General features: G+C 52.7%; 10 protein-coding genes across 10 annotated transcripts; 6 read left to right on the top strand and 4 right to left on the bottom strand.

The window, feature by feature from the left end:
- Positions 1–339: 339 nt before the first annotated feature.
- Positions 340–2,722, top strand: VTN00DRAFT_3418 (uncharacterized protein; the record flags this gene model as incomplete). The annotated part of the gene is made up of 3 exons (XM_069429733.1): positions 340–454; positions 517–606; positions 666–2,722. The coding sequence occupies 3 exons, from the start codon at positions 340–342 to the stop codon at positions 2,720–2,722; spliced, it is 2,262 nt and encodes a 753-aa protein (XP_069282799.1).
- A 973-nt stretch (positions 2,723–3,695) lies between these two features.
- Positions 3,696–5,072, bottom strand: VTN00DRAFT_3417 (uncharacterized protein; the record flags this gene model as incomplete). The annotated part of the gene is made up of 5 exons (XM_069429732.1): positions 3,696–4,184; positions 4,290–4,397; positions 4,455–4,634; positions 4,720–4,904; positions 4,961–5,072. The coding sequence occupies 5 exons, from the start codon at positions 5,070–5,072 to the stop codon at positions 3,696–3,698; spliced, it is 1,074 nt and encodes a 357-aa protein (XP_069282798.1).
- A 1,476-nt stretch (positions 5,073–6,548) lies between these two features.
- VTN00DRAFT_3416 (uncharacterized protein) lies at positions 6,549–7,830 on the top strand (the record flags this gene model as incomplete). The annotated part of the gene is made up of 3 exons (XM_069429731.1): positions 6,549–6,690; positions 6,765–7,211; positions 7,355–7,830. 3 exons carry the CDS (start codon positions 6,549–6,551, stop codon positions 7,828–7,830), a joined length of 1,065 nt encoding a protein of 354 aa, XP_069282797.1.
- Positions 7,831–8,809: 979 nt separating this feature from the next.
- Positions 8,810–9,301, top strand: VTN00DRAFT_3415 (uncharacterized protein; the record flags this gene model as incomplete). The annotated part of the gene is made up of 2 exons (XM_069429730.1): positions 8,810–9,043; positions 9,092–9,301. The coding sequence occupies 2 exons, from the start codon at positions 8,810–8,812 to the stop codon at positions 9,299–9,301; spliced, it is 444 nt and encodes a 147-aa protein (XP_069282796.1).
- A 320-nt stretch (positions 9,302–9,621) lies between these two features.
- Positions 9,622–10,462, top strand: VTN00DRAFT_3414 (uncharacterized protein; the record flags this gene model as incomplete). Its single annotated transcript, XM_069429729.1, has 2 exons — positions 9,622–9,691; positions 9,762–10,462. The coding sequence occupies 2 exons, from the start codon at positions 9,622–9,624 to the stop codon at positions 10,460–10,462; spliced, it is 771 nt and encodes a 256-aa protein (XP_069282795.1).
- Positions 10,463–10,829: 367 nt separating this feature from the next.
- VTN00DRAFT_3413 (uncharacterized protein) lies at positions 10,830–11,420 on the bottom strand (the record flags this gene model as incomplete). The annotated part of the gene is made up of 1 exon (XM_069429728.1): positions 10,830–11,420. The coding sequence occupies one exon, from the start codon at positions 11,418–11,420 to the stop codon at positions 10,830–10,832; it is 591 nt and encodes a 196-aa protein (XP_069282794.1).
- A 1,498-nt stretch (positions 11,421–12,918) lies between these two features.
- On the top strand, positions 12,919–13,940 carry VTN00DRAFT_3412 (uncharacterized protein; the record flags this gene model as incomplete). The annotated part of the gene is made up of 4 exons (XM_069429727.1): positions 12,919–13,080; positions 13,131–13,291; positions 13,424–13,643; positions 13,716–13,940. 4 exons carry the CDS (start codon positions 12,919–12,921, stop codon positions 13,938–13,940), a joined length of 768 nt encoding a protein of 255 aa, XP_069282793.1.
- Positions 13,941–15,070: 1,130 nt separating this feature from the next.
- Positions 15,071–16,141, bottom strand: VTN00DRAFT_3411 (uncharacterized protein; the record flags this gene model as incomplete). The annotated part of the gene is made up of 1 exon (XM_069429726.1): positions 15,071–16,141. One exon carries the CDS (start codon positions 16,139–16,141, stop codon positions 15,071–15,073), a length of 1,071 nt encoding a protein of 356 aa, XP_069282792.1.
- A 1,685-nt stretch (positions 16,142–17,826) lies between these two features.
- On the top strand, positions 17,827–18,508 carry VTN00DRAFT_3410 (uncharacterized protein; the record flags this gene model as incomplete). Its single annotated transcript, XM_069429725.1, has 2 exons — positions 17,827–18,367; positions 18,468–18,508. The coding sequence occupies 2 exons, from the start codon at positions 17,827–17,829 to the stop codon at positions 18,506–18,508; spliced, it is 582 nt and encodes a 193-aa protein (XP_069282791.1).
- A 2,214-nt stretch (positions 18,509–20,722) lies between these two features.
- VTN00DRAFT_3409 (uncharacterized protein) lies at positions 20,723–22,723 on the bottom strand (the record flags this gene model as incomplete). The annotated part of the gene is made up of 6 exons (XM_069429723.1): positions 20,723–20,907; positions 20,972–21,375; positions 21,427–21,560; positions 21,628–21,962; positions 22,045–22,221; positions 22,276–22,723. The coding sequence occupies 6 exons, from the start codon at positions 22,721–22,723 to the stop codon at positions 20,723–20,725; spliced, it is 1,683 nt and encodes a 560-aa protein (XP_069282790.1).
- Positions 22,724–26,485: the final 3,762 nt, after the last annotated feature.

Genomic DNA, 26,485 nt, shown 5'->3' with positions numbered 1-26,485 from the left:
ATCCGCTACGTAGATCGCCGCGGGCACGACGCACCTGCACGAGCGCCTGCACGAGGCCGCTCCGCTGCTGCCGTGCTTCTTGTCCCTCCTCCTCATCTCATCTCATCCCATCCCATCTCCAATTCCCCCCCCCCCCCCCCTCCTGCCATCTCCTTTGCTTCCCTCCTGCATCCATCCCGATCGCGACGGACCAGGCACTGGTTTGCCGTCCCTCCAGCAGTCGGGATCCTGCGCATGCGGAACACTGGGAACGCTCCCCGTTGGCCTGGTCGCGGAGCATTCCCCTCACGATATCGACTGCGCTGAGAACGGGAGGTATATGACCGCGGACGACTCGCCATGGTGACCAGCATGGACCTGGCGGGCATCCTGCCCACCATCAAGTGCTCCAACTGTGGCACAGAGGTCGAGATCTCCGCCATGGGAGACCACGTCTGCTCCAAACCAGCCCCGGGTAGGATCCCTTGGCCCGCGTGCTCGTTGGGGTAATCGCATAGCACTGACGTCTGTTGACAGCCTTGCCAGCGTCACCCCCTCCGGACCAGGAGCAGCACCGATTGAGCCCTGGGAAACCAGACCTGCCTCGAATTGACCCTTTCGCAGCCAGTAGGTCTCCCCACAACCCCCCGTGACGTGACGTGCAGCATCCCTGACGGCCCATCCAGATCGCCCATTTCTGCGACCAGAGCCGCTGACGCCGGCCAGCAGCAATGGATCCCGTTCCGTCTCCCCTCTGTCGCCCTTCTCGGGGACGAAATCTCCTTATCCCGCTCCGCAAAAACGCCTCCCCGCGGAGCCTCCTTCCCCCGAACTCTCCACGCTCGACCTGTTCCCCATGCCCGGGAAGTCAAGGCCGCACGCCAATTCCAACGCGACGGACAAGATGCTGCCGCCTGCGCCAGCACCGCCAGCACCGCCGCCCCCGCCGAAAGATGACGTGCTCTCACCAGGTCATCGGCGGACCGACACCAGAAGCAGCACCGCCAGCTCCATCTCACGACCGTCGACCGCCAATTCGATGAGACGGCCCTCGACGGCGAGCTCGCACCGACCGCGCAATGTCATGGACGAGGTTCCTCCCGTGCCCATGGGCCCGCTGCGGAGTTTCACCCCAGCGCCTCGGAATGGCACTCGAGATTCGAGCGTCTCGGGCAGTCCCCCCAAACGAACCGAGAACTACTTGGGCTTTGATTTTGGACTGACAGCGGAGCCCAAAAGCTACGACGACGACGACGACGACGACGGGAGCCGCGCATTGGATCCTTCTGGCACGCTGCAGCGGTCCCAAACCCTGCCCGCCAAGAACGGGAACCGAGACAGCTTTGAGAGCACCAAGGAGTCTCTGATGAGGCGGCCATCCCAGCCTGCGGAATACTCGCGCAGCCGCCGGCCGACCCTGGAAGACCTGGACTTGCCTCCGATCCCTGCCCCGGAAGCGTCGTCGACTCCAAAGGAGGAATCGTACCGGCCGTTGAGCGCCGAGACGTCCGCGGCCGGCGACGCGGCGATTCCGCCGCGCATTGACAGCCTGGTCGCTCCGAAGCCGAGCGGCGAGGGGGAGCGGACCAGTACGAGCGACAAGCGCAAGGGCTTCGACGGCGGAGGCTTGTCGGTCTCGAACTTTGCACGCGCCCTGGATCTGGACGCCGCAGACAGCTCCGACGAAAGCCCGGTCTCGTCGCCCAGACTGTCCCCGACGCGGATACAGAGTGGGAGCTCCATGTCCAGTCCACCGTCGGAGCTTCGAGGGCCTGATTCAGCTGAGGAGAATACCCTGCACTCGAAAGGCGACGTGCCCGCAGCAGCTGATGCGAACGGTGAGGCCGCGGATCAGTCCACCATGGCGCCTCCTTGTATCCCGTACTTGAACAGCCCCGATTCCCCTACAGATCCAGCCCTCCAGCAGGGACGAGTCTCGCTCGTCCAGGACAAGCCCGCTGAACAGCCTCCTGAAAATACTGCACCTGAGCACTCTGCACACCAACGGACTTTGACCCGGTCCGACATTGAACCCTCCACGCCCCGTCTTGCGGCGCCCCCGAGGAAGCACTGCCGCGGCTGCGGAGAACCCATCGTCGGGAAATCGGTGTCCTCGGCTGATGGGCGGCTGACCGGGCGGTATCATAAAGCCTGCTTTGTCTGCTACACCTGCGGGTCACCGTTCCAGACGGCGGACTTTTACGTCTGGAAGGACCGCCCGTATTGCGCACAGCACTACCACGAGCTGAACGGTTCGCTCTGCGCCGGCTGTCAGACCGGAATCGAAGGCCAATACCTCGAGACCAACGAGCGTGCTGGCCGCGGCGCAGCGGACCGTCAGAAATTCCACCCGGACTGCCTGCGATGCTACGCGTGCCGGATCGTCCTCAAGGGCGACTACTTTGAATGGAACGGCCGCGTGTACTGCGAGCGGGACGCGCGGAGAGCGGCGATGTCCACGCCCCCGCCCGGATGGGGGCGGCGTCCGCCGATGCCATCTCCGCTGGCGCATGGCTACGGCCCACCGGGACCGCCAGGGCCAGGGCCGCGAGGGCCGCGAGGGCCACCAGGGCCACCAGGACGCCCGGGCCCGCGGCGCGGTCCTCCTCCCCCCGGTTACGGTCCGGGTCCTGACTACGGTCCCGGTCCCGGTCCCGGTCCCGGTCCAGGAGGGTATCTTGGGCCGCCTCCAGGTCCGCGTCGGTTCCCCGAGCGGAGGACCACCCGGTTGATGATGGCATGAATGTCTCTCTCTCTGTTGCATTCTTTTTGTGCGTGATGGTGACGGGAGGCGTCTGTGATCCATGCCATGCCAGACTACCCTTCGATCAGTATGATGTCCTGTGTCTGCGATATCCCCTGAACCCCATTCGTTCACCTATTCCGGTCCATCGTTATCCATCTCGTTCATGCTCCATTCCGATATCCCTGTACAGCATCTCGTTTACGGCCACGGAGCCGTGCTCGTTACGTCGACTGCTTGTTGAACAGCATTATACCCCTTCCATTCCGTCGTTGCATTTCCGGATTTCATTCTGGTCACGTATTTACACAGATCTAGTGTCTATTCCCTGCGACTCCGAGGGTTGCGTCTCTCTACCTCATCCGTTCTATTCTAGTGTCTATTCTTAGTTCGTTTAGTGGTCCATAGGGACTGTGCTGGCTGGGCAGTCAGGGGATGAAAGCATGTAAATGCAGGAAAATCGAGCCCAGTACCGTGAATAGGATAAGTATGAAAATAAAATTGTTAAAAATATAAATATGGTATCTGGTCATGTAAGATGAGATAAAAGCGTCATGCTCGCACGTGTAGTGTGGTACAGTAGGACTGGTGTGCATATATATATATGTATATATTTTCCGCCCTAGCCCTGCAAGATGATGATAAGAGCACCACCCTCTTAGATATTAATATCATTTATCGCTTTGTCTTCAGAATCATGTTCACATCACATTACAATCATATATATAAAAAAACTTTCTTCTGATATGATATGTTAGGTATACATTTTCTCTGGTTTTAAGGTAGATAAAAGATAATTTTCATTTCATCAATACATAAAAACGTAACATAACATAATACATATATAGAGAGAGAGGAGAATCGATCGAAGTCAATCCAGATCCAGATCTAGATCCGCTGTCAATCAATCATGTGATATCATCCCATCCCATCGTATACCATAATCCCAGGTGTATATGTATATATAGCTATCTCACGCCTTGACCTTCTTCCTCGCGGCCGTCGAATCCTCCAGCATCGCAACCCGATACCCATCGACGGCCGGCAAATGCCTCAACTTCAACCACCCAAACAGCACGACGATGACCGCGACAAACAGCAGCTCGAGCTGCTCCTTGGCCGTGATCTCATCCTTGCCTCGCTTTTCATCGTTGTCGTCATCCCACTCGTCACACAACGTGCGGAACAAGGCCGGATCGTCCGTCACGACGCCGTCGAGGTGTCTCCGCACACACCACCGCATGTAGGGTCTCGCGTTGACGGTCCAGACGAAGACGGGCCGGCCGGCGGCTTTGGCCTCCTCGAGGAACCCCGATCCGAGCGGGCCCATGAGGACCTTTTGGTTGACGTTGAAGGAGACGTTGGGGATGGAGAGGAATTGGCGCGCGTAGGAGATGGAGAAGGTGATTATCGTGATGGGGAAGTTGGGGAGGTGGGTCCGGGCGAGGGGGAGGTGTTTTGCCTGTCGTCCGTCGGTCAATCGTCCATATATTAGATCGACTGGATGGACCGGGTGGTTAAGAGGTTTGTGGGGGGGGGGGGGATAAGGGTTACTGCAGGCACTTACCGACCAACAGCCTAGGACGATGCGTTCGTGCCAGGGCCGTTTACCCGGCGGGACGGACTCGATGGTTTCTGCGAGGCGGCGCATGATGGTTGCCGGGTCGTTGGCCAGCTGGTATCGTCAGCATACCCTACCGGAGATACATGCATGAAGGACGGATGGAAATACCTTGATATCCAGCAACAGCCACACATCCTCCAGCCCCGGAGTCGCCAGATACTCGAGCAGATCTTGCAACCGCGGTATGCGGTCGTGCGGCTCCTTCAGCGTGCGCAGCGTCTTGAGGTACTCCCAGTCGCAGTCGATCACGTACTTGTTGACCCCGAAAACCCGCTTCAGCGTGGCATCCTGGCATGTGATCAGCATGGCGGGAGCCGGACCAAAGTATACTACCTAGGTATGTAGATGCTTATAGAAACTAGACCGGTCGTACATGGGAGATGACCACCACCCCGTCCCTCGACAGGTGCAGATCCGTCTCGATGGCGTGGCTGCCCGCCTCGACGGCGCCCTTGAAGGCCCCCATCGTGTTCTCGGGGTACTTGTTCTTGTACCCGCGGTGGGCGATGGTCTGGGGGAAACGCCCGGGGTCATTGCTCTTCGAGCGGACTTTGTGTGCTGGTTGCCAGTTTAGCTTGGTATTCCTTGGAGGAAACGGGGACGACCAGACGTACCTGACGGGAAAGGGCCCTTCTCTCGGAGCGGAGTTCCCTCCGACGGTGACGAGCTGCGCTCGTGCCGGAGGGAAGAGGTCATGTTCTCCAGGATGGGCGTTTGGGCCTCCATGATGGCGGTTGGGACGGTCGACCGGGGGTGCTCAGGGTGCCTGTGTCCGGTGAGACGGGGGTTCTGGGATATAAAAGAAGAACAAACGGGATCAGCTCACGATGAGATATTGAAATGCTGCTGGATAACCAGGGTCGAGAACGAGTATATGCCGAGAGCGTGTGGGGTTGGACGCTGAACCGGGGGACAGCTCGAGTATCCGCGAGGTATGGACAGGATTGGCCAGGACCGATCCCGACGAGCGGTTTGACCCAGCGAACGGCTTGCAGAGAGGCAAATAAGCTGTTATACCAACAGAAAAAGGTCCGAACTGAGATACGCTCCGTGACAGAAGCAGTCGGAGCTCCGGAGATCAGCTTCCACGGGTAGCTGGAGATTCGAGAAGGGACGGGGAGAAGGTATAGATGGAGAGAGCACATATATCCCCCGTTTCCTAGGTACCCGGACGGGCGCTGCACAGACAGCAGACGCAAAGCTGGACCGGATTGATAGATAGAACAAAGGTGCGGAGAAGAGTCGGTGACCCTGCGGACCTGTGTCGTGATCGAGACGCCGTCGATGCTTGATCTGCAGTCTTTGCCGACGGGCCGATACTGTGGTCGAACGACCAAGAATCAGGCCGAAGATGACAAGTCAATTCCATGTCATCCGGTTCACGACAAGAGACTTATTTAGATGTTTCTCCCTCGATCTTTGCGACATCGTTCCCGTGGCTGCCAGTCGCCTTCGGCTATCTCGGGACCGACACGGCCATGGCTGAGGGACCTCTCTGGACTCGACTGGACTCTGCTTGTTGAATAATACTCCGTGTCGGTGGAGCTGGATAGTCAAACAAGCTTGTCAATGCAAGGACCAGAAGATGGGAGATCGTCGTGTGAAAAAGCTCCGTGTCTCCGCAGTCAGACGCCGTCGAGTGGCCGGCGATCTATGCGCCCCAAACACGCTTCCTGCGTCTTCAGCACCACCACTTGACGAGTCAGACAGTCCGTCGACGTTTCGCGAATGTTGGAGACAACGTGATGAAGTCCATCCTGCAGCTCCAACTGCCAAGCAGTCCAGGCCACCGCACCCAACCGTGCAGAGCAGGACCTCCAAGCATGCACCGCAGACGCGCTGCTTACGTGGGCCCTCGTCGATAACCGGTCTTATCGCCGTCGCGTGACAAGATACCTTTTTCGTCAATTGATTACGGTGAGTGCGGTGCCTGCAAGCTTCTACGGACTCGTCGTGCTGATGTACTGTGCTGTGGAAGATGCGGGTTCGACCATTGAACGATACGGCCATCGTGCTCACAGGGAGCTTACCCTCAGACTCTGCGATGCGGTCTGTGTGGATGGGCGTACAGGTGGGGCGGATTAGAGATCTGACGTAAGGGCGATAGAGTTGCGCCTCGTCTCGATCCCCGCGATCATCTTCTGCTGCTCAATCTTGTTGCACGGAGTGTATATATCTCGGACGCCCGCTACAGCCTCAACCATGTCGTCCATCCAGCAGTGGGAGACCCCCCAGGACGGGCTCGACAGCCTCGTCATGACGGACGCCCCCAAGCCCGTCCCGGGGGACAACGAAGTCCTCGTCGAGATTCACACGGTCTCGCTCAACTACCGTGATACTGAAGGTGGATAGATCCCGGTTCTTGAAGAGGGGAAAAAGATGTACATCGTACTGATTCGTGTTGCTCTCATTCTGAAGTCGCAATGGGCCTCTACAACCACCACCGGGGCATCCAGCAGGGAAACACCGTCGTCCCCTGCTCCGACATGTGCGGCGTCGTCACGGAGGTCGGAAAGAACGTGAAGTCCTGGAAGGTCGGCGATCGCGTGCTGTCGACCTTCAACCAGACCCATCTCACGGGCCAGATCCAGCCGAAGGACATGCCCTACGGTCTCGGGTTTCCGCTGCCCGGGGTGCTGACGACCCATCGCGTGTTTCCCGAGTATGGACTGGTGAGGGCGCCGGAGTATCTGACCGACGAGGAAGCGTGTACGTTGCCAATTGCCAGTGTGACGGCCTGGATGGCCATCAATGGGATGCGACCGATGGGGCAGAACGGCGGAGAGGGGGAGTATGTCCTGCTCCAGGGCACTGGCGGCGTGTCTATCTCTGGGCTGCAGATTGCGAAAGCCAGCGGTGCGAAAGGTAGGTCGACCTGTCAGGAGCTCTGTTGCATGGGACTCGTGGCAGAGCACGAGAGAATCGGTGCACTGTCCACCGAGATCCGAGATTGATTCAACTGCTCTGAATCGCGTCTTTTATGGCTATAGTACCACTAACACACCCAGTCCTCATCACCTCCTCCTCGGACGCCAAGCTGGAACAGGCAAAGAACCTCGGCGCAGACTTTGTCATCAACTACCGCACGAACCCCGACTGGCAGAACGCCGTCATGCAATTGACAGGCGACCACGGCGCAGACATCATCTTCGAGACGGGCGGTGCCAAGACCCTTCGAAAGAGCTTCGACTGCATCGCCTGGGGCGGGCTGATCAACTGCATCGGCTACCTGTCCGGCAAGGTGGATGAGGCTCCGGAGGACCGGACAAACGTGAACGTGCTGGCGCTGCGGCGGACGGTGACGCTGAAGGGGATCATCAACGGGCCCCGGGACCGGTTCGAGGAGATGCTCGCCTTTTACGACCGGCACCAGATCCGGCCGGCTGTGCACCGCGTGTTTTCGTTCGAGGAGGCCCGCGATGCGTTCAAGTACCTCTACAGCGGGAGCCATTTCGGCAAGGTCGTGATTAGGGTGAAGGCTTAGCTTCTTCAGCTTGATTTTGTACATACGTAGCTTGCGACTATAGATACTAGGACTTTGTACGCGAGAAATTCCTCCCTGATACCAGCCGTTGACTGCATCTATGTTCGTAGGGATAATACCGGTTAAGGTTTCCTTCTTTCCAATCCCTTCCATTGGATTGAAATAGTTCTTTAATGAGGGGAACCTCTGTCCCAATAGATACTCGTTAGAGACGGCAGATAGGAGAGCATGGGCGTGGGGGCGGGGTTAGGCGTGTGAGTTTTCTTTAGATCTATCAAAATGCGACTGTTGGAGCGTTCTTGCCCTACTAATAATACGCCTTGTCAGGTGGTTCCGGGCAGGTTCCCAACTCCTCAGGCAGAACCATCGTGTCTCCCCTCTCCGTCTTCATCCATCCTCGTCGTCCTTTCTGTCTTCTAGATTTCTTCATTCCGTCATGCATGCTCGATTTCTATCGTCGAGTCAAGTCCAAAACCGAATCAATCGACCCTTCCAGTCCATCTGAGCGGTCACCATTTTCACCAGGAATGATTACCTACTTAATGCCACGTCAAGGAGATGGTTATGGTATTTATAGTACTGGTGCCCTCCAGAACCGCATTTGGTGCCTGGAGTCGATGATCATCACAACGTTTCAGAAAAGACTTGTCCCCGAGCCTGCCTCATTTCGGTCACTTTGGGATAAGAAAAGACAGCTGGAAACAGATATGCAAAGCGCACTCCAAGTCGCCACAACATAATTAGTTCCCATGACCACCAACTGATATAGGCCTAAGGCGGGCTTCAGTATGGTTTGCACTTGTTCACAACGGCTACAGACGACCAGATCCCACTATTATTTTCAGAACCTAAGCTGCTATCGAACTACAAAAGTTTCTCACGATCGTCTCCGTCCTCTATGCACTTCTTTCACGAAGGACAAACGTTCTGGAAGCAAAATTCGATTTCTGCAGCCAGCGATTGGGATGCAAAGATGGCGATGTCCATGACTACCGGGGCCGTAGGTCTGTCAATTGGCCCTCAACTGAACTTCAGGGCGGTTGTGTCTTCAGATTCGCCTGCTTTCAAGCTTTTTAGTCGCAAACCGGTTTTTGGTTTCGAGCCATACCCATCTGATAAGATCGATTTCATTGGGCAGCAGCTGTATCAACTGTTCTGTCGGGTTAAAGCAGCTCCCAGTGATGTGACTCCAGATGGTGAAACTATCCTACACGTACGGACTATCGTCCCACGTTGAATAACGTTACTGATATGTCTACAGGTTATCTGCGAATGGGTGGGAGGTATGGAACGAGCATCTTCAGCAGTTCGGGAGAGCTATTCTCGGTTGCTCACGGCTGTGGCCGCCACTGGGGAACCACTGGATGAGAGAGACAATGATGGCAACGTGCCCCTGGATATATTGATTCGGCCAACTGACGTGCATTCTATTGACGGTAGACTGGGTTCATTCATCATTGATATGAGTTGAACTCTTGTTGACTCTGGAGCGTATGTGACAGAGAATATTTTCCGTTCAAGGCAGATATATCAAGCATCCACTTATAAAAAACACCTTCGATCCGTCAAAACCCGGTGCGAGGAAGGTAGGGTTCTCAACATCTTGTAACCATTTGTTGAAATGTTAAATGGTCTCGGGGTTTTTCATCTCCGACCTGGCAGCAGCCATTGTTAATGAGTCGGAAAATGACCTCCAGAGAGCTCTCGCCGCGGACTTTACCACTATTAACGAGTATATTTTGCAGAACAACGGCACTTGGGCTGTCCGCAGATTGGCCGCAAGGGATAAAGATGCTTTTGGAAGCAGGAGCCGACGTCAATCTGAAAGATTCCGACGGAAATTCACCAATTGAGTACGCATGTGAGCGGAAATGGGCCTCGTCAGTCCAACTACTGTGATTTAGACAACTCTCACTTTTTCCATTGTCTAGACATTGGTGGCAGGTGTGGGCCGGAAGCCGATGAGGCAAGATTAGCAGTTGTAGAGGGGTTGGCTGGTAGAAGACGAGAGCTCCAGAAATTAGCGGAGACGGCGCTGCCCCAGCACGTTCTGAAGGAACTCAGGCTACCGCAAGACAGGCTTCCGGACGGAGAAGCCTCAAATGTTTACGCGGCACTGGTTGGCGAGAAGATCCTGGTTAAACCCGCTCTAAAGGTCACGCGAGATGAAGGCTCTGTGTACCATTATCCAAGACACAGCCCCACAAATGCAGACCGACTATATCATGCTGGGTTCCGTGATATAGACAGAGTGGACCCAAGAGGTATCACCCCGTTGATGCTTGTGGGTCAGCGCCTTTCCGGATATGTCGGATCTGTTTTCCAGAGATTGAAATACGCATCGTGGTTGATCTCCAAAGGGGCAGATACACATAGGATTGTACCTGGTTCTACCACAACGGCATTGCATCAGTTCTGTTTTAATATAGGGCGAGAAATTCTTCCGTGGCGCTATGCTACTGATCTATACCTCTTCCGCGAAGATGAGCCTATTCTTGACGATGAGTGCCACGATTTTCTGCTGGAAATAGCAACACGAGAAGATGCTGATGAGTATTTCTGCTCAAGCTACCAGATGAATGGATTGGTGATCATATTTCGGCGGAAGCGTGGTGGACCCAGAACTTTTTGAGGTTCTTACTCCCGGAGATTCAAGACTCCGAAGGGGCTGTGCGATACCTTATTCGTTTTCTGACATTCACTGTAATGGGACTCAGACATACTTGCTGCCGAGTTAAGCGTTTCAGAGGTGTCAAACTCCTGCGGGAACGCGACAGAGCGCTTTCTACTCGATGAGTTGGAAGTGCTGGTGGCGGGGTTTGAATCAAAATATGAAGAACTGGGCGCGCCACTGACGAGATTTATGACGAGTTACTGGAGGAAACGTATGAAGGAAGTTCTCAACAAGAACGCCCCGGTTGATGAAGACGAGGTTCGGCGAGTCCGGGAGCTGGGGGTTCCGTTGAAAAAATAGTGTGCTATTTCTTAAACCTTATACCTCAGCTATCATTTCCACTCGGCGGTATCTCGCCCTTTGCCTCGCTCAGATCCTCACCCAATTCAGTCCCATTTACCAACCGCACCTTCTGGCAATCTTGCAGGACGAATATCATGCGGGCCCATTGATCCTTGCTCGGATTCCGCCATGCATGCTTGGTCGCCCTCTGGACGGCGACGTCTCCGCGGTGCATGGTCCGCGTCTCGCCAGAGTCGAGGACCATCTCGATCGAGCCCTCCAGGACGATGCCGTAGTCGAGGCTCTGCGTGCGGTGCATGATGCACTGGTAGCCCGGGGCGAAGTCGACGAAGCGGCAGACGGTTCCTGACGGGTTCACGAGGCCCATCTTTCCCGATGCGAGCAGGGCATCGTGCGCGGCGATGTCCTTATCGTCGTTGAGGTCCGCGGGGAATTGGGAGGTCGTGTACACAATGTCGAAGGCCATGTTATCGTTGTCGAAGGGTGTCCAGTTCCCCGGGCGGGTGTCGCGGACGACGGCCTTTCCAGCGGCATCGTGGCCGGTGATGAAATGCGTCACGCCCGGGAGGGGCGAGAGCTGGCCCTCGTTCGGGGAGCGGGTGCTGGCAGGCATGATTTGGTCGGTACTATATGAGGCGCCTGGTAAGAGGAATGATAGCAGGAAGATGAATGCACCTGTATATGTTTCCCGCGGGAGGTACATACTCTTGTACCGCTCTTTTTGTTCCTTTCGTTTGCTCGCTCGTTTCTTTCTTTCTTTCTGTATATCTGTTCTGCTCCGCTTTTCTTCAAGACGTGAACAAAAAAGAGATAAATAGATAGGTAGGTATGACCGCAATTCCATCTTATTATACCCCCCCACCCCCTTTTTCCCCCTTCCACTCCCCCGCTCAAGTAGCGGCCAACTGTCACATCGCGCTGTGTGCGAGGCTGAGGTGGCACCGCAAGTTGAGCTGTAAATCTCGACTCTCCCGCTTTTTCCATCGACATGACTCGTCGCAAACAGCCAGAGGTCCGCAATAAATCGACGTGTGCTCCTGCATACGGCCCATTGAAGCAAAAGTGCCAAGCGTCATGTTCGTCTCCTGTGGGGAGCGAGGGGGGAGGGAGATACACGAACACGGAAGCTTCCGAGCGGGACGCACGGTGATCGACATGACATGAATGTTGGAACAGCTTGCACTACTGCACTGCAGACCCGGATGTCAGCCTTTTTTCTTTTGATATTATATCTTTCTTTCCGTTACTATAATTCCTCAACGGAAAACGGACTCGACCTGAATGAACGACCGAACGAGGCATTCAAACCCAGCCCGAACAAACCATGGAAATCTATCTAGATCGAATCCATGCTCCACCGTCAACGAGCTTGTTCCCTACTAGCTTACTCAGACCAGTAGTTAAAGTTCCTCACTGCATATAGTTAACTAGTTAACCCTTGTAAGAAGTTGACTAAGCAGCACGGACAATACCAAGACCTGGACTCGCGATCGATCCAAGCGCAGGAGAAGCAGAAGTACTGCGTATGTCATGAGAAGAAAAAAAAAATTTGAATGTCGTATACTATAGACTTGGTACTGTACTTGGACAAATCCCGTTAACATCCAAGCTCATCAAAGGGTTCTATATATTGACTAGTCAAAAGCACTCCCAGCACAACCAACGCGTGCACAAGAGGAAGAAGCCCTCTAAGGGCGTGAAGTTCGAAAGCCCTGCCATGGAAAAGGTAAGCAAGACTCTCGAAAAGATTTGCTTTATCTCCCTTCCCTTGGTCTATCTATTGGTTACGAAAGAAGAGTGACACTGGATTATAGGGCGAACGAGGTCTTACGCCTCAATAATACAATTCGCCAAGCTGAGGAAAACATCGCAAAGGCAGTCTTTTTCTGGCTTAAAAGGAATATTCCTTTCCACTTTTTTTTTGCTTCGCTGTGACGTAAGATTGTTTGCTCCCACATCAGGCAGCAACCGCGAAGCAAGGCAACTTCTTTCTTTTCCAACATCCCTCAAAGCTATAGAATCCCTTTTCTAACCACCCCGCTCGTCTTCTCCCACCTCTACTCCACTCACTTTCTTCCTCCTCTTACTACCAGCATACGCACACTACCACGATGTCCGCAAATCCTGGTGACCCAGAAGCGGGACACATTCGCCAGCTGTGGGCCAGTGTGAAGTCACTCGAAGATATGTCAGAGCCTGAAGACGTACACTTGCGAGAGCTGGGGATTCGTGTTCAGCCATTTAAGCCCGCAGAACACTCTCCTGGACTTTCTGTGCTTTTTTTTTTCAGAGAAAGAATTAGAGGCTCACCCAATCCGAGAAGACTTACCCCAAAGATGTGGTGAAGTCATATTTCGAGATTGAGCCCTTCGATCCAAAGTATCTCGAAGAGTACTACGGCCGCGTGGAGGTGGATTTTCTACCATGGAGACCAATGCATAGTGCAAGGAGAATCGAGCAGTGTCTGGATATCAGTACTTTTACGTACCCCGAATCAATCCATCTGATCCAAGGGGAAGATCTATGACCAGTGATATAACCGGAGCGGAACTGGTGACGTGAGGAATCTCTTCTCCTGTTATCTCGGACTATTCATTGACATGCACACCCAAATAGTGCCCCTCATGACCTAGTCAACTCTGAGGAAGGGCTGTCGAGCAGGGAGCGCGAGTGCGGGTTTATCCTTGAATACCCCAAGAGGCCTCACATCATCGCGACGGTCACCCACAACATCCTAGGAAGCAATAAGCCTTCGTATAGAGAAATTGTTAATATGGTAAAGCTCATGGAGAGCCGCGTCAAGCAGAAGGAATATGTCAATGCCCCAGATATTCCAGTAAGTGTAGTTACCCACCTCCTTCTCCCTTTATGAGGCTTGCAAAGTTCTATATACTTATATATATAATAGGTCCTGCTCTTGTCATTCATGGGTCCCCAGCACGGAGGGATTCTCAACGCGGTAAATACTTTCCACGGAGAACTTTCGTTTCAAATATCAAAACTCTACAGTTTCCAAACAATCGAGGAGGCCCCCTTTGATCTCTTCCTGCGGTGGCTTATGGCTAGACCCGGTATGGCTTCTAGCGAGATTCCTTCGTGTACCCAGACCATCCCGGTGAGATCGCTAGTATAATTGACTGGAGGCCGCCCTAGTCTCTGCGTCGATACCACTAATCTCTGCGGGCTCGTTGAATTCGACCACTCAGCATTAAAGCACGACGTTAATATCAGGATAATGGTTCCAGAGGACCTCAAAAACCCGAGCAAGAAGAGGGAAGCAGCAAGGAATGTTTAAATTTTTGTTTCTATGTGCACTCCTCCTGTCGTACGTTTGGCTCCTTGTCTGGTCTACCTGATGTCTAACAGCTGCATTTTATGATGACGGCCCATCTCCTCCCATTAAACGCTCACTAAATCGCGTCTTCGAACTTCGCCAGAGATCAACGGACGAAACATTCCAGAGAAGATGAACTATGTCTTTGGACTTGTCAAAGGGTTCTTTGTTCAGGCTGGGATTTTAATCACAGAAATTCAGTATTGGAACAACTTCCCGGCTATTGTTCTGGAAGATGAGAAGACCGATTTGACCAAAGTCCCTCGCGCTATAGACGTGCTGTCCGTTTTACTACCTATTTCAACCATATGCTTCGACAGGTCAAGATGAAGGATCTTGTTGATTCTACTATTCCCCTCCCTCAAGAAGATGATCACAACTTTGAGAAGTGGGAGATTCTTTCCGCAGCAGTCGGCAATTTGCTAACGCTTCAAACTAACTTCAATATTCTAGGGGAGCTGCGATCCTCTGCCTACACACTGCATGATGCTGAGGATGTACAGAACGCGATCAAAGGGGTGGTGACAGTTTTTCCAGCCGCTTTATCAAGAAATTGATTTCAAAACCATGATGTTGCTGTTCAAGGATATAGAGCAAGATATCCTCTACATCATGAACTGTTGCCATGCAGCAACCGCTGCGATCAGTTCCAGCATCAAAATACTTGCTGCATCATCGTTTCTTGAAGGAGCACACGTCCCCACATCGGCGTACTTGTTTTCTAAAGTGCTCCTATTTGGCACAAAACTTACAAGGCATATCTATACAACGTTGAAGTACAAGGGGGCAGGCTCGAAGCGACATTTGTGGCAGTGGCCTTTGTGCTCAAGGTGTACTGATGATGTTATATTCGGTGATGTCCGACTCAGCACGTATGGTCAAAAACAGGACCGTGTATTTCAATAGAGGAAAGATGTTAATGGCATGGATCAAGGCTTGTCCTGGAGCTTCGCAATCTCTGAATAAGCGTTTAATGCCAGCTGCCCGCCCAGGTGCGCATACAACACATTTCCACCGGCGATTTCGCCTCTCCGGATAAGGTCGATCATGCCAGCGAGACTCTTCCCTTCGTAGACCGGGTCCGTGATAAAAGCCTCCATGCGTGCGCCGTACTGGATCGCGTCCCAGGACTGCTTGTCCGGAATGCCGTACGTGCCTGCGTGATACCTCTCATCTAGATGGACGTCCTCTTCTGTGATATCATCTGCACTCAGACCAATCTTCTCGGCGGTAGTCTTCGCGATCCGGAGAACCTGCGCCTTGGTCTCCGCCGGCGTCGCAGACGCATCTATCCCGATGATCTTCTTCTTCGGCTCGGAGGGATAGAGCTTCTCGATCAGCTTAAACCCAGCGACCATACCCGCCATCGTCGACCCAGTGACCGCGCACACGATAATCGTATCGAAAACAATGCCCATCTCCTTCTCCTGCTCCCGAACCTCAAAGGCCCACCGCGCAAACCCCAACCCACCCAGCGGATGATCCGACGCCCCAGCAGGGATATAATACGGCTTCTCCCCCCTCCTCTCACATTCCTCAAACAGCGTCCTCAACGTATCCTTATGCCCGATCCCAAACCCCGACGGATCCAGCCTGACATCCGCCCCCATCAGCCTCGACAGCTGAATATTCCCGACGATCTCATACCCCGGATCCCTCCACTCGACCCAACGCTCCTGCACCAACCGGGCCTTGAGCCCCGACCGCGCCGCAACGGCCGCCACCTGCCGCGTGTGGTTGCTCTGCACGCCGCCGATGCTGACGAGGGTGTCGCATCCCTTGGCGAGTGCATCGGCGAGGAGGTACTCCAGTTTGCGGGTCTTGTTGCCGCCGTGGGCGAGGGCGGAGTTGAGGTCGTCGCGTTTGGCGTAGATGGAGACGCGGGAGCCCAGGTCGGCGGTGATGCGGGGGAGGGCGTGGATGGGGGAGGGGCCGAGGAGGAGGGGGGTTCGGAGGATGGAGGCGAATTTGGGCGGGAGGGGGATATCAGTAGGAACCATTATTATGATTGTGGGGATTTTGAGCAATCACTCCGGTATTGTACGCTGGTCTCGGATGTAGTGTGTAGAAGGTATTCAGGGTCGAGTCTTTCCGGAAGCGTTCGAAGCGCAGGATGAGGAAGGGCTATCCGTCAAGTAGGTAACTTGCTCTCATCCATTAGATTCCAAACGGGATAACCCTATCGGTCATGCTAGTATCTATCTATCTGGAGCAAGGTGTCCGCCAGTGTACCTACCTCAAAGATGGGGCAAGCCGAGATTAAATTAGTGTCTAAACAGTCAACGGCCCATTAGGACTGGTGCCGTGGATATGCTCAGTCCACGTATGTTTCCCTTTCCCGTCTACAGTTAGGTCGCGTTCGGAGAAGTTCCGAGCATGTATATCGGCATAAACTGATTGTCCCGAGCTAGTGTTAGAAAGTTAGAAGATGTAACGGCGGTAGCCGACGTCGGTCTTTGATCGCGGGGAGTACCTATGCACGGGTAGATTATAATTGTCCTCCAGATCCCCTTTTTTTCTAGACTTTATCTTTCCAGCAGAGAACTGGATGTACGGTATTCTCAAAAATGGCCCCAGGTACGGATAGATATGCAGGGTTTTTCTCAGCTGATAAACTTCCCCTTCATTCCAGTTGGATCGTGTGGCAGGGATCTGAACATGAAACATCTACCCCTCCCTGGGGAGGGAACGATTAGGGTATTGTCTTTCGCGCCCAGGCTCGTTTTAGGAGGCAGAATATCTGTTGCTAGGAAAATACAAGCTCCTTTTTTTTTTTTTTTAAAAAAAAGGTCTTACCCCTGATGGTGCTGTTGACTCTTTGTATTCCTAGACAGAAAATGTGGGGACATAAACATGAGCTGGAAGATTCAGCTGGTCAAGAGAAAGGGTGGTTACACCGGCTGAAGGTTACATCGCTGGTCTACTAGAGATACCTTCATAGTGTGGTATTCGAGAATCCCACAGGGGTCGTCTAGTGCCTCGAATGTTAGGCAGAAGGGAGAATCACTTCTCTCAAACACATAATAGGCAGGATTCGGCTGCAATGCCTTATCTAATTGTGTTGCAAGACACCCTTTCTTCGACGTATATATTGAGTTTCCCCCTTTGTTGACAACTACCGCTCGTCTATTCATCTGGGCAGATTGCAGGAGACTAGTGACGACCATGTTGCGGCGCAGCATGGTATGCGCATGTTTCTCCGGGGCGGTGCAATGCTCCAGATGTCTACAGTTTGCCTAATTGACTAACCCTCAATCAGTTGAAACCACAATACCTGGGGTCCAAGTCCAAATTGATTGCAGAGCTTCTCGCCGGCAAGTTAGCACGTGCATACGGGCCCTCGCATACCTCCTTTCGAGATACCAAGCAGGCAATACTACCGGAGTGCCTCTCAGCCGTATAGAACACTATCGCGGGGCAATATAACTGGACAAAGAGGGCTGTGCTGTCGTGAAACATCCCGGCATCCAACCGGCGGCGAAAGTGGTCTTGTTCCTCAGTCCAGCATTCCAATTTTAGGTAGCACAACGTCGACATCAGTTCCTCAAGGGCTCGAGTGAATATAAACACAGACAATCTTCTTCTACCATGGCCTTTAGATAAACTGCTAATTGAAATCAACGACCCCACGCATCTATACTTGGACATCACACACCCAATCTACCCAGACGACCTCCGCAACAAGATGACAATAATCCCGTACCAAGTCCTCATGACCCTCCTCGCCCTCTGTATATCAACCTGCCACAGCCTAGACTTCGACTTCTTCCAGAACAGCGCCTGCACCTCCGACCAACCCCACGTCAGCTGTATGAGCATCCCCGCGTCGACCTGCTGCACCGGCGGATCGCCCTGGTGCGCCTACGTCCGCGGCAACGGCCTGCCCGAGGGACGCGCCATGCACACCTACAACAAGTCAGACTGTGGCGGGTCGATCGTCCAGTCGTGCAAGGGGCAGAGGCCGCCCGCGTACTGCTGCGCGGACCTCGGGGGCGGCAGTCAGTGCGCGACGTACTGGCAGGCGGGAGTTGCGAGTCGTGATGAGGATGGATCATCGGGAGTGGGCGAGTCGATCTGTACGAAGCGCGTTCAGCCGAATAGGATGGTGTATACGGATTCGAGGGGGCTTAGGCAGGAGATTCACCTGCCCAGGGGGACGTTTGAGAGGGCGACTGGGTATCTTCAGGCCGGGCATTTTGATGAGTTGGCCAAGTACCCGGCGTGGGGTAAGATCATATCTCTCAATGAAGCTTCCGTCTTGCCTATGGAACGCTTTTACTCCGAAGATGTGTACTATAAGCTAACGTCTCACTTGTCTCCGTTTAGCGAACCAGGCTTATGAGGATGACGAACAAGACGCAGAATAAGTAACCTTGGATAGGTTAGGTAGGTAGGTAGCTGAGAATGTGCAGGGAGCTGACAAGTACACTCTATACGAGGATATACATCCTCTTTGTCCGTCCTCATCCATTTCCTCGTGTCATACTACTACTACCTTACTGTACAATAGTACGATGTAAGTAGCCTGTTAGTTTTTTTTTCTTCGAGAGAGCATTTGCTCCTCAGGAGGTTTCAGATTCGCCGGCCAGTGTAGAAACAAACACAGCCAGTGTTGAAACAAACACACACACACACAGAGAGAGAGAGAGAGAGATTGAGTAGTGGATGCGGAATAGAGCCACTGCAATGGCAAGTGCCTCTATCAGTTGTCTTCTGGTATAGAGATCTACGCTTAAGAAGGAAGTCCGGGAGGTATCGATCTCGCATTTCTTGCGTTATTGACTTAGCATCTCTCTCGTAGACCTCCTCAAGCCAGCGCTGCCAGTTCCAGCCGATCCAGTCACGAAATTCAGAGACACGGCGATGGCATGTGTGCCACCGCAGCAGAGGGGAAATGTAAGTCCCGGGAAAATATTTCCTCTCAACGTCGGGGTCAGTTGAGTAGAAACTTGTACGGCCAAAAAGGACGTCACCAAAGTCCATGAAGACAACAATTTCTTGCCTGTCAGATTGCGCACGATCGACTAGAATGACGTTCCTTGGATGTGAATCTTGGAGTACAATATCTGTCAGCCGAATATTACCACTATAACCTAGTGGTATGCCAAGAAACCTATTAGCCTAGTCAGCACACGCCGATTCGGATCTACAGAGGATCATAATCTCTTAACCCCTAATCCCATGAGATAAATAGTCAGGTAGTTAGGTAGATTCGGATAATCAGAGCTTTCATCATCATCCCTTCGGATTACTAGGTTCGCGCAGTCTAACAATATCTTTCTCATAGAGCGAGGTATCGAATCTACCACAGACTTCATGATGCATTGACGATCCAAACGCGACACGTTCTTGGGATCTAAATCCCGCAGTGTTCTCTCGGGTATGAACTCTATCAAAATAAGTCGAACAGAGCGTGTCGCGGATATGCCAACAGGAATTTCCAATGAAAATGATCCGTAATATTTGGGTATTTTCTTGCCTTGAATTTCAGGAAGAAATTGATATGCAGCAGCCTCGTGCATGTAATCCGCATCCACGCAGCGAAAAGGATTAAGGTAGGTAACCCTCACTATCGTCGTAGTAAAAGTTCATAAACCTTGGCCACGACGCGTTGCCCCTCTCCCAAGTCTCAAAGGAGGGTAGGATCTGAGGATGTCAACCATAAACACCTGAGAATTGTGCTCATATACTACCCGTAACTTGTCATAGATCCCCAAGTCGATACTGGGGGAGCCGCTGGATCCTGGTAATGGCGGATGGGTAAACACCGGTCGACAGGATCTAGCTCTCTGTATTCGAGCTTGGAAGCATTATCGTTCACGAAGCAATGTCGGGTCACTCGCGTAGGAGGAAGTGGGATGTGTGAAGTAGCAGTGATCCGCCATCCTTTGACATACGGAACTGGCGGTTTCAAGCTTTCGTCTGGCCAAGTGTCCATGCTTTGTGTTGATCAGTAGGCAGAACCTCGATCACGAAGAAGGCGCTGAGATGACAGAGGTCACGTGTTTGGGAATAGGCAACGCTGGAAAGGGACAGAGAGAGAAGAGAGAGCGAAGAGGAATTGTTGATGCAGAGGGTCTGAATTTGGGTTTTTTAAGTACAAGAGGTATGCTTTTATCCGTTTCGCTTTCCGGACTGAAGCGACGTTAAAGAGTCAATAATATCCCAATGGGCGTGTTTGCACAGGCTGATGCCTAGTGGCCCCGGTGTTCTGATTCTGCTTTTATTTTACTGCCAGTGTTCTTAGTGCGTGATCAGTCAGCCACAAGCCATCAATTCTCGAAGGCAAAGGGAGCATCCAAACGCAGCATTGACCAGAATCCACCCATCAGGCGCACCAGGGAACCTTCCGGGTTATACCACACTACACTACTTTGCGCCTGCCCGACCCGCCAAAACCAATACAGCGTCAAAGATGCAAGCTGCCGTCAAATCCAAAAGGAATATACGCTGCTTGCTAGAAATGCAGTTTTCCTGTAAGGTGACGGTGGGTTGCATAATACTTGACATATAAAATGATGTTAAGCCTCTGTAAACATCAAGAAGATAGATAATGCCGGCCCCCACGCGTAGAATACCTCCTAGCGATTGTGGAACTGAACAAGTAGTGGAGGCAAAGTAGTGGTGAAGGTGTCCATCGCTCCTTTATCAAACCCCTCTCCCGTCTCGCCCGGCGCAAATGTTATACTGAACTGCTGCGTGATTCTCGACAGCGCAATGCGAAGGGTCATCATGGCCAGGTTCTTACCGGGACAACTGTATGGGCCTGCAAAAATTGTCAGCCAATGACTTTAAAGTTTTACGTCGGAGACAGTGAAAGGCCATTTGACCTAGGGAGAACGGCAGGAAAGGTGCACTGTCTGTGTCCATCTCGTCCCTCCTCTCGCCCCATCGCTCGGGAATGAATTTATGCGCATCCATGTAGTACCGATCGTCTGTCTGGATCAGCTGTATTGGCACAAAGACATTCACGTCTCCTGGAATGTACACCTCATCCACTTGAAGACCCTTCGTTGGTGTAACGCGGTAGCCGCCAGTGAGAAGGGCAGGCTTTAGACGAAGCGTTTCGTTGATGATATCATCGATAAAGGTGATCGATTTGACCTTGTCATATGACCAGTCCTTCGCACCGCCAGGCATTGCTTCATCCAAGAGATGCTGCAGTTTTTGCAGTACGGCGGGATACTTGGCGAGAAAGAAGAGAACGGTCGCGAGAGTAGTTGCTGCAGTTTCGCTAGAACGTTCTCAGCCGGATTGGTCATTGCTATGTGTGCGGAGAACTCACCTGCCTCCAACAATGACTACCCGCGAATCTTCGTGGAGGGATGCCACGGAAGGAGACGCAGAGACGTCCTTTTCGATGAAGGCTTTTAGTAGCCAGGATATAATGTCCCGAGGATATTTCTCGGGATCCCAGGTCTGGAACCGGATTATTAATGCTGTGGTTTTCCCTCAGATAGAACCTGTTCAGTCAAGAAATACTCACCTTCTGCTTACTCTTGATCTCCTCAGCGCACCATGTGAAAAACCCTGAATAGCTTGCGGTGGCGCCTGGGATACGACCGAGTATATTCAGAAGCCATGGGACGTGACTCAGGACTCCAAGAACACCCATGTGGTCGTGTACGCCCTTTATGGCCGGATGCTCGATCCCTGTGCTCAGATTGTTGAAATCCTTGCCAAATCCAACCTCGCCCATGATATCAAAGCTGAGGAACATTGACCAAGCCGTAGCATCGAGAGACTTGCCCAATTTGGCGTTAATCTTAGAGACGAAGAGGTCTGCTTTGGCCTTGATCCGTGGCTCGTATCCTGCGAGGGCTAGATAACAAGGCCCGAGTCAGCTAGAGAGGTTTACGGGCATGGAAGGAGATGAATGATTACTTTCCTTTGATGCTAAAACCTCTGTCCCAAGCCTTTCTTCTCCTCCGGTGGTCGTCGAAGTCACGCGTCATGTGAATAGAGCACTTTGTGTGGTCGGTTGATACCTGGGTATACCAGCTCGATTTGAGACACTTGGACTGTGGACCATAGATGAGCGGTATGGCTGACTTGCGGACGATGCAGATTTCCCTGGGGCCTGCCAATGGACTAGATAAGTATACCTGGGACGGATGACACAGCAGCCTCTTACCTGTTCGTATAAAATCACCATAATTCTCATGCATCTTGGCCACTTCCACATGGTACTGGACGTTCTTTGCAGCTAACGCAGCGTCGTAGAAGCGGCTGAGCTTTGCCCAAAGTGGACCGGGAAAGTGGCGGAGGCGATGGAAGAACAATCGATAGACGCTAATGCTGAGGACTAGACCTGAGTTGAAAGATACTCCGAGTACGAGGACTCTGGTCAGACTTTCAAGGATCGAGAATTCTGTCAATGATAAGTAAGCGTAGCTGATGCTCATGGCAGCAGCGAGATAGAGTCCCATAAAATAGTAGAGATACAGTTCAACAAAAATCGTCCGAAAGATGGACAAGTGCAAGATTACACCGAGGAGGGCTGCTGAACCTGCTGCTGATGGAAGAGGAGTCTCGAGAGCATCTTTTAGTCCGCTGAAGGACAATGCAGATGTGAGGTCCATGATCAGCGTACAGAGAATGCAGGAAGTTGTTCTGCTGTCTCGTGTTAAGGATAGTGGTGAAGAGGACTTGTTAGATCATGTCGGGAGGGGGCATGTACACCACTATATTATGTTTCGTAGCCCCGCCATCGCTGCTTAGTGGGTTGGGTTAGCGCATTGACATTTTATACCCATGTGACTTTGAAGCTATTGGAGGATAGCCAGATGATATGATAGATAACAGACCCTAGGCAAAGCCAGCCGAATCAAAATGTAGAAAAAATATAGAAAACGCAGCAAGGAGGGCGATCAGACAGCGGGGAGGGGGTAATGGAAGATATTATTCAGCAGTGTGGAATAAGGCAAGCAGCAGAAGTGAGGCCTTGGATATCGAGAAGAGGCGGCATGTGCTGGAAACTAGAAATTGTGCCGCTTCGCAGGGAGTCGCAAGCTTCGTTCCTCGTGGCTGGTTGAGAGTCATTGTGACACGTCGGTCGACGTTAATTCCGGGGTTTTGATTGATGCTGCTCTACCCCATGTCTTATCTCTCGTTCGTGTCTTCAATATGGCCAGCAGGGGCACACATCTGCTTCTCTGGCATACCAGCGTCTTCGCGATCGAGGCTTTAGACGAGCAGGGAGTAAATGGCAATTCCATAGCCGAACATGGACTCCGTGTATGACTGGTTGATAAGCTCATCTCTGATAGTGGCGTGTCTCTTGCGATGTCCTGGCCAACTAGAGCCATGACTAGAGAAGCATGTCAGCGTTAGTTCTCGGGAGGGGTGAAAGATACCGGGATGTTGACTTTGAAGTGAGGCGTGGGCCCCTTTCGGAGTTGACGGTGTAACGGGGCGGCCCGTCACTCCACCGACCAACCCCGAACGACACATCTACGCAGTCGGCCATAAAGGTAGAAACAGTGAGAAAGGAAATGGTTGGGTTTCTTTTTGATTTAGCTTAGAATATGTACACAAGTTGCACAGTCTTCACATTTATCATGTTGTCGTTCTTTGGCATACTGGCATCGCTCCAGGGAAGTTTGAAGATATCGCGTTCTATTCTTGGTTAGTTCAAACCGCTATCATATGCAGATGATGTAGGCCTCATAGCATCAGGGAGCTCAATACAGCAGGTCTGCCGGCATCTGGAGCTGGCGGCTGCAGCTGCTATGGAGTGGGGCCATGAACATGCAGTGCAGTTCGACAAAGAAAAGACAGAGGCAGCAGAGGCAGCTCTATTTACCAGGAAGAGGGGTAGACTGCTGAAGGATCAAGTGAGGAAGGCCACGCTCCAGATAGGAGGCCACCCAGTATCATTCAATTATGAAGCCACTCAATGGCTGGGAATATGGCTTGATAGTAGCCTGACTCTGAAGACTCACTACTGGACATGCCTAAAGAAGGCCCGTAAAGCAAAAGCACAGGTGAAAGTCCTGTGCCGGGGGCGAGGCCTAGCGCCAGGTCTGATACGCAGGATCCAGATTGCAGTAGTACAGGCAGTGGCCCTATATGGAGCAGAGCTATGGTGGCAAGGCCAGAAGGACCGCTTAGCAGGAATGCAACAATTGGTCAATCGACAAGCACAAGCAATCACCGGCATGCTGCAGACAACACCATTAGGACCACTACTAAAGGAAGCAGCACTAGGCCCAGCAGAAGCAGTACTTGATGCTAGGCAGAGAGGCTATGCCCTTAGGCTACTTGGACTCCCTAGGGACCATCCAGCCAGGCAGATCCTCACAGTGAGCTTTAGGGAGGGGGACCAACACGCTCAACCTGGGGAGCAGCCTATAGGGGATCGAAGATGGGCAGATGTCTCTGACAGGGCTGGATCCCAGGGTCCCTGGAGCCTAGGGCAGCATCTAGCTAGTAAACTAGCAGCTATCCTAAAGATAGACCCCTCTGGGGGTTTTGAAGAGGTAGTGGAAGCCCATCAGGGAGGCAAATACCCCGCATCAAGGCCTATCCCTATGGTCAGATGGCTCCCGGCTAGAGGATGACGGGTAGGTGCTGGCATTGCCTGGAAGAACCCTCAAGGGACATGGCAAACCAAAGAGCTCCCACTCGGCCAAGGGAAAGAAGTCTTTGATGCGGAGCTAGTAGGCGCTGTTTCTGCCCTGGAACTAGCCTGTAGACTACACAGCAGAGGCCCTGTGAGGGCCCTACTAGACTCACAGGCAGCAATTGCACGGCTCACGCACATAGAGGCAGGGCCTGGCCAGTCCCTAGCCCAGCAAGCACATACAGCAGCCCAACGCCTATGCCGACAGGGCTGTGAGGTCACCATTCAATGGGTACCAGGACATAAGGATATAGAAGGCAATGAGATAGCAGACCAGGCAGCCAAGTGGGCAGCCACTAAGACTCTGCGAGAGATCACACTGGCACATGTAAAGCGGTTAGCTACAGAAGCCAGTAGAGCACAACACACCACATGGCTTAATAAAACACTGGCATGCCGGTCCCTGAACGCCCAATGAGCCTACCAAGCAACTTATGGACGGAGTCAGGACCCAGTGGTAGCTGCAGTTCCTAAGAAGCTGGCACGTCGTTACTACCAGCCGAAAGCAGGACATGCAGCAATAGGTTCCTACTTGCACCGCATCCATGCCCGAGGCTCAGCTGCCTGTCAGGCATGCCAGGCACCTAAGGAAACGGTACAACACCTACTATTTGAGTGTCGACTGTGGAAGAGGCAGAGAACAACCTTCTATAAGGCCCTAGCTAGAGCTAAGGTTCCGGTACCAACAGCAGCAGAAGACGCCCCAGAAGGAAGGCTCTTTAGCAATGGACGGGCGACTAAGTGCCTTCTGGAGTCCCTGGCAACCACCACTATAGGGTGTTTTCCGCAGGAAGCATCCTGGGAAGCACGGAGGGCCCAACAGGACAATGAACATGGGTTAGAAGGAGTGGAAGCAGCAGAACGAGCGGGAGATGGTTAAGGGGGTGGGTAGCCTGAGCCAGGTGATACCCAGACAGCAAAGGACCACCAAGGAGGGCTTAGACCCAAATGCCTCTGCGGAATATAGGCGGTTCAGGCAAGGAAAATGTGGAAGATATGCCCTCCTACCCAAATAGGCCTAGCCTCTCGTGTGTCTATGTTATTCCACATTCGTGTAAACAGTTAGAATCCTCTTTCAAGCAAGCAAGCAAGCTCATAATAATATCATCATCATCTCATAGAGTTCCGCCTCCTTCTCCAATAAAAAAGGTTCAGGATTACTAGATGTTAGCAGGGTGATCCCTAGAAACTGTACAGGGGCAGCAGTTAGCTGCTGCCCAGGATGAGGTGTCTGTCATAGCTGAAAGGCTCTATATGGACGTTAAACTTGATTAAATAATAATAATAACCCCATGATCAAGAATCCCCCAAGTACCAGCAAAGGCCTTCACGCAGTGCAAAGTTCATTGCTATTATTAAAGTACGTGGACAGCCTCGCAGAGGCAAGGGTCCAGCCGGGTCGACCAGCCTAGGGCATAGGGCTCGGGGAGGCCGCCTCGCCATACCCATCGTCAAGACCTCCATGGTGTTGTATGCTTCTTTCACCCACAAAGACTATCAATATTGCATAATGCTGGATTCTGCAATGCTATGCCAATTGAATGACCACTTGTCGCATAGATCCGCCACTAGGGTTCTGTATGTCCGAATCCGGAAGTCTTGGATACTTCCAAAAAGACGAATATCGGCTACTTGAACAAGGAGACTTCAAAAGGTCTTTGGAGAGTGTTACCTGTGGTGGGAATGTCAAAGAATCAGGGTGACTTTCTTGAGCAGTGTA

Source organism: Thermoascus crustaceus (genome assembly GCF_041956765.1).
Source record: "Thermoascus crustaceus strain CBS 181.67 unplaced genomic scaffold VTN00scaffold_15, whole genome shotgun sequence".
NCBI classification, from domain to species: domain Eukaryota; kingdom Fungi; phylum Ascomycota; class Eurotiomycetes; order Eurotiales; family Thermoascaceae; genus Thermoascus; species Thermoascus crustaceus.
Note: the sequence above shows the minus strand (reverse complement) of the source record. Positions and strands in the feature narration are given on the sequence as shown.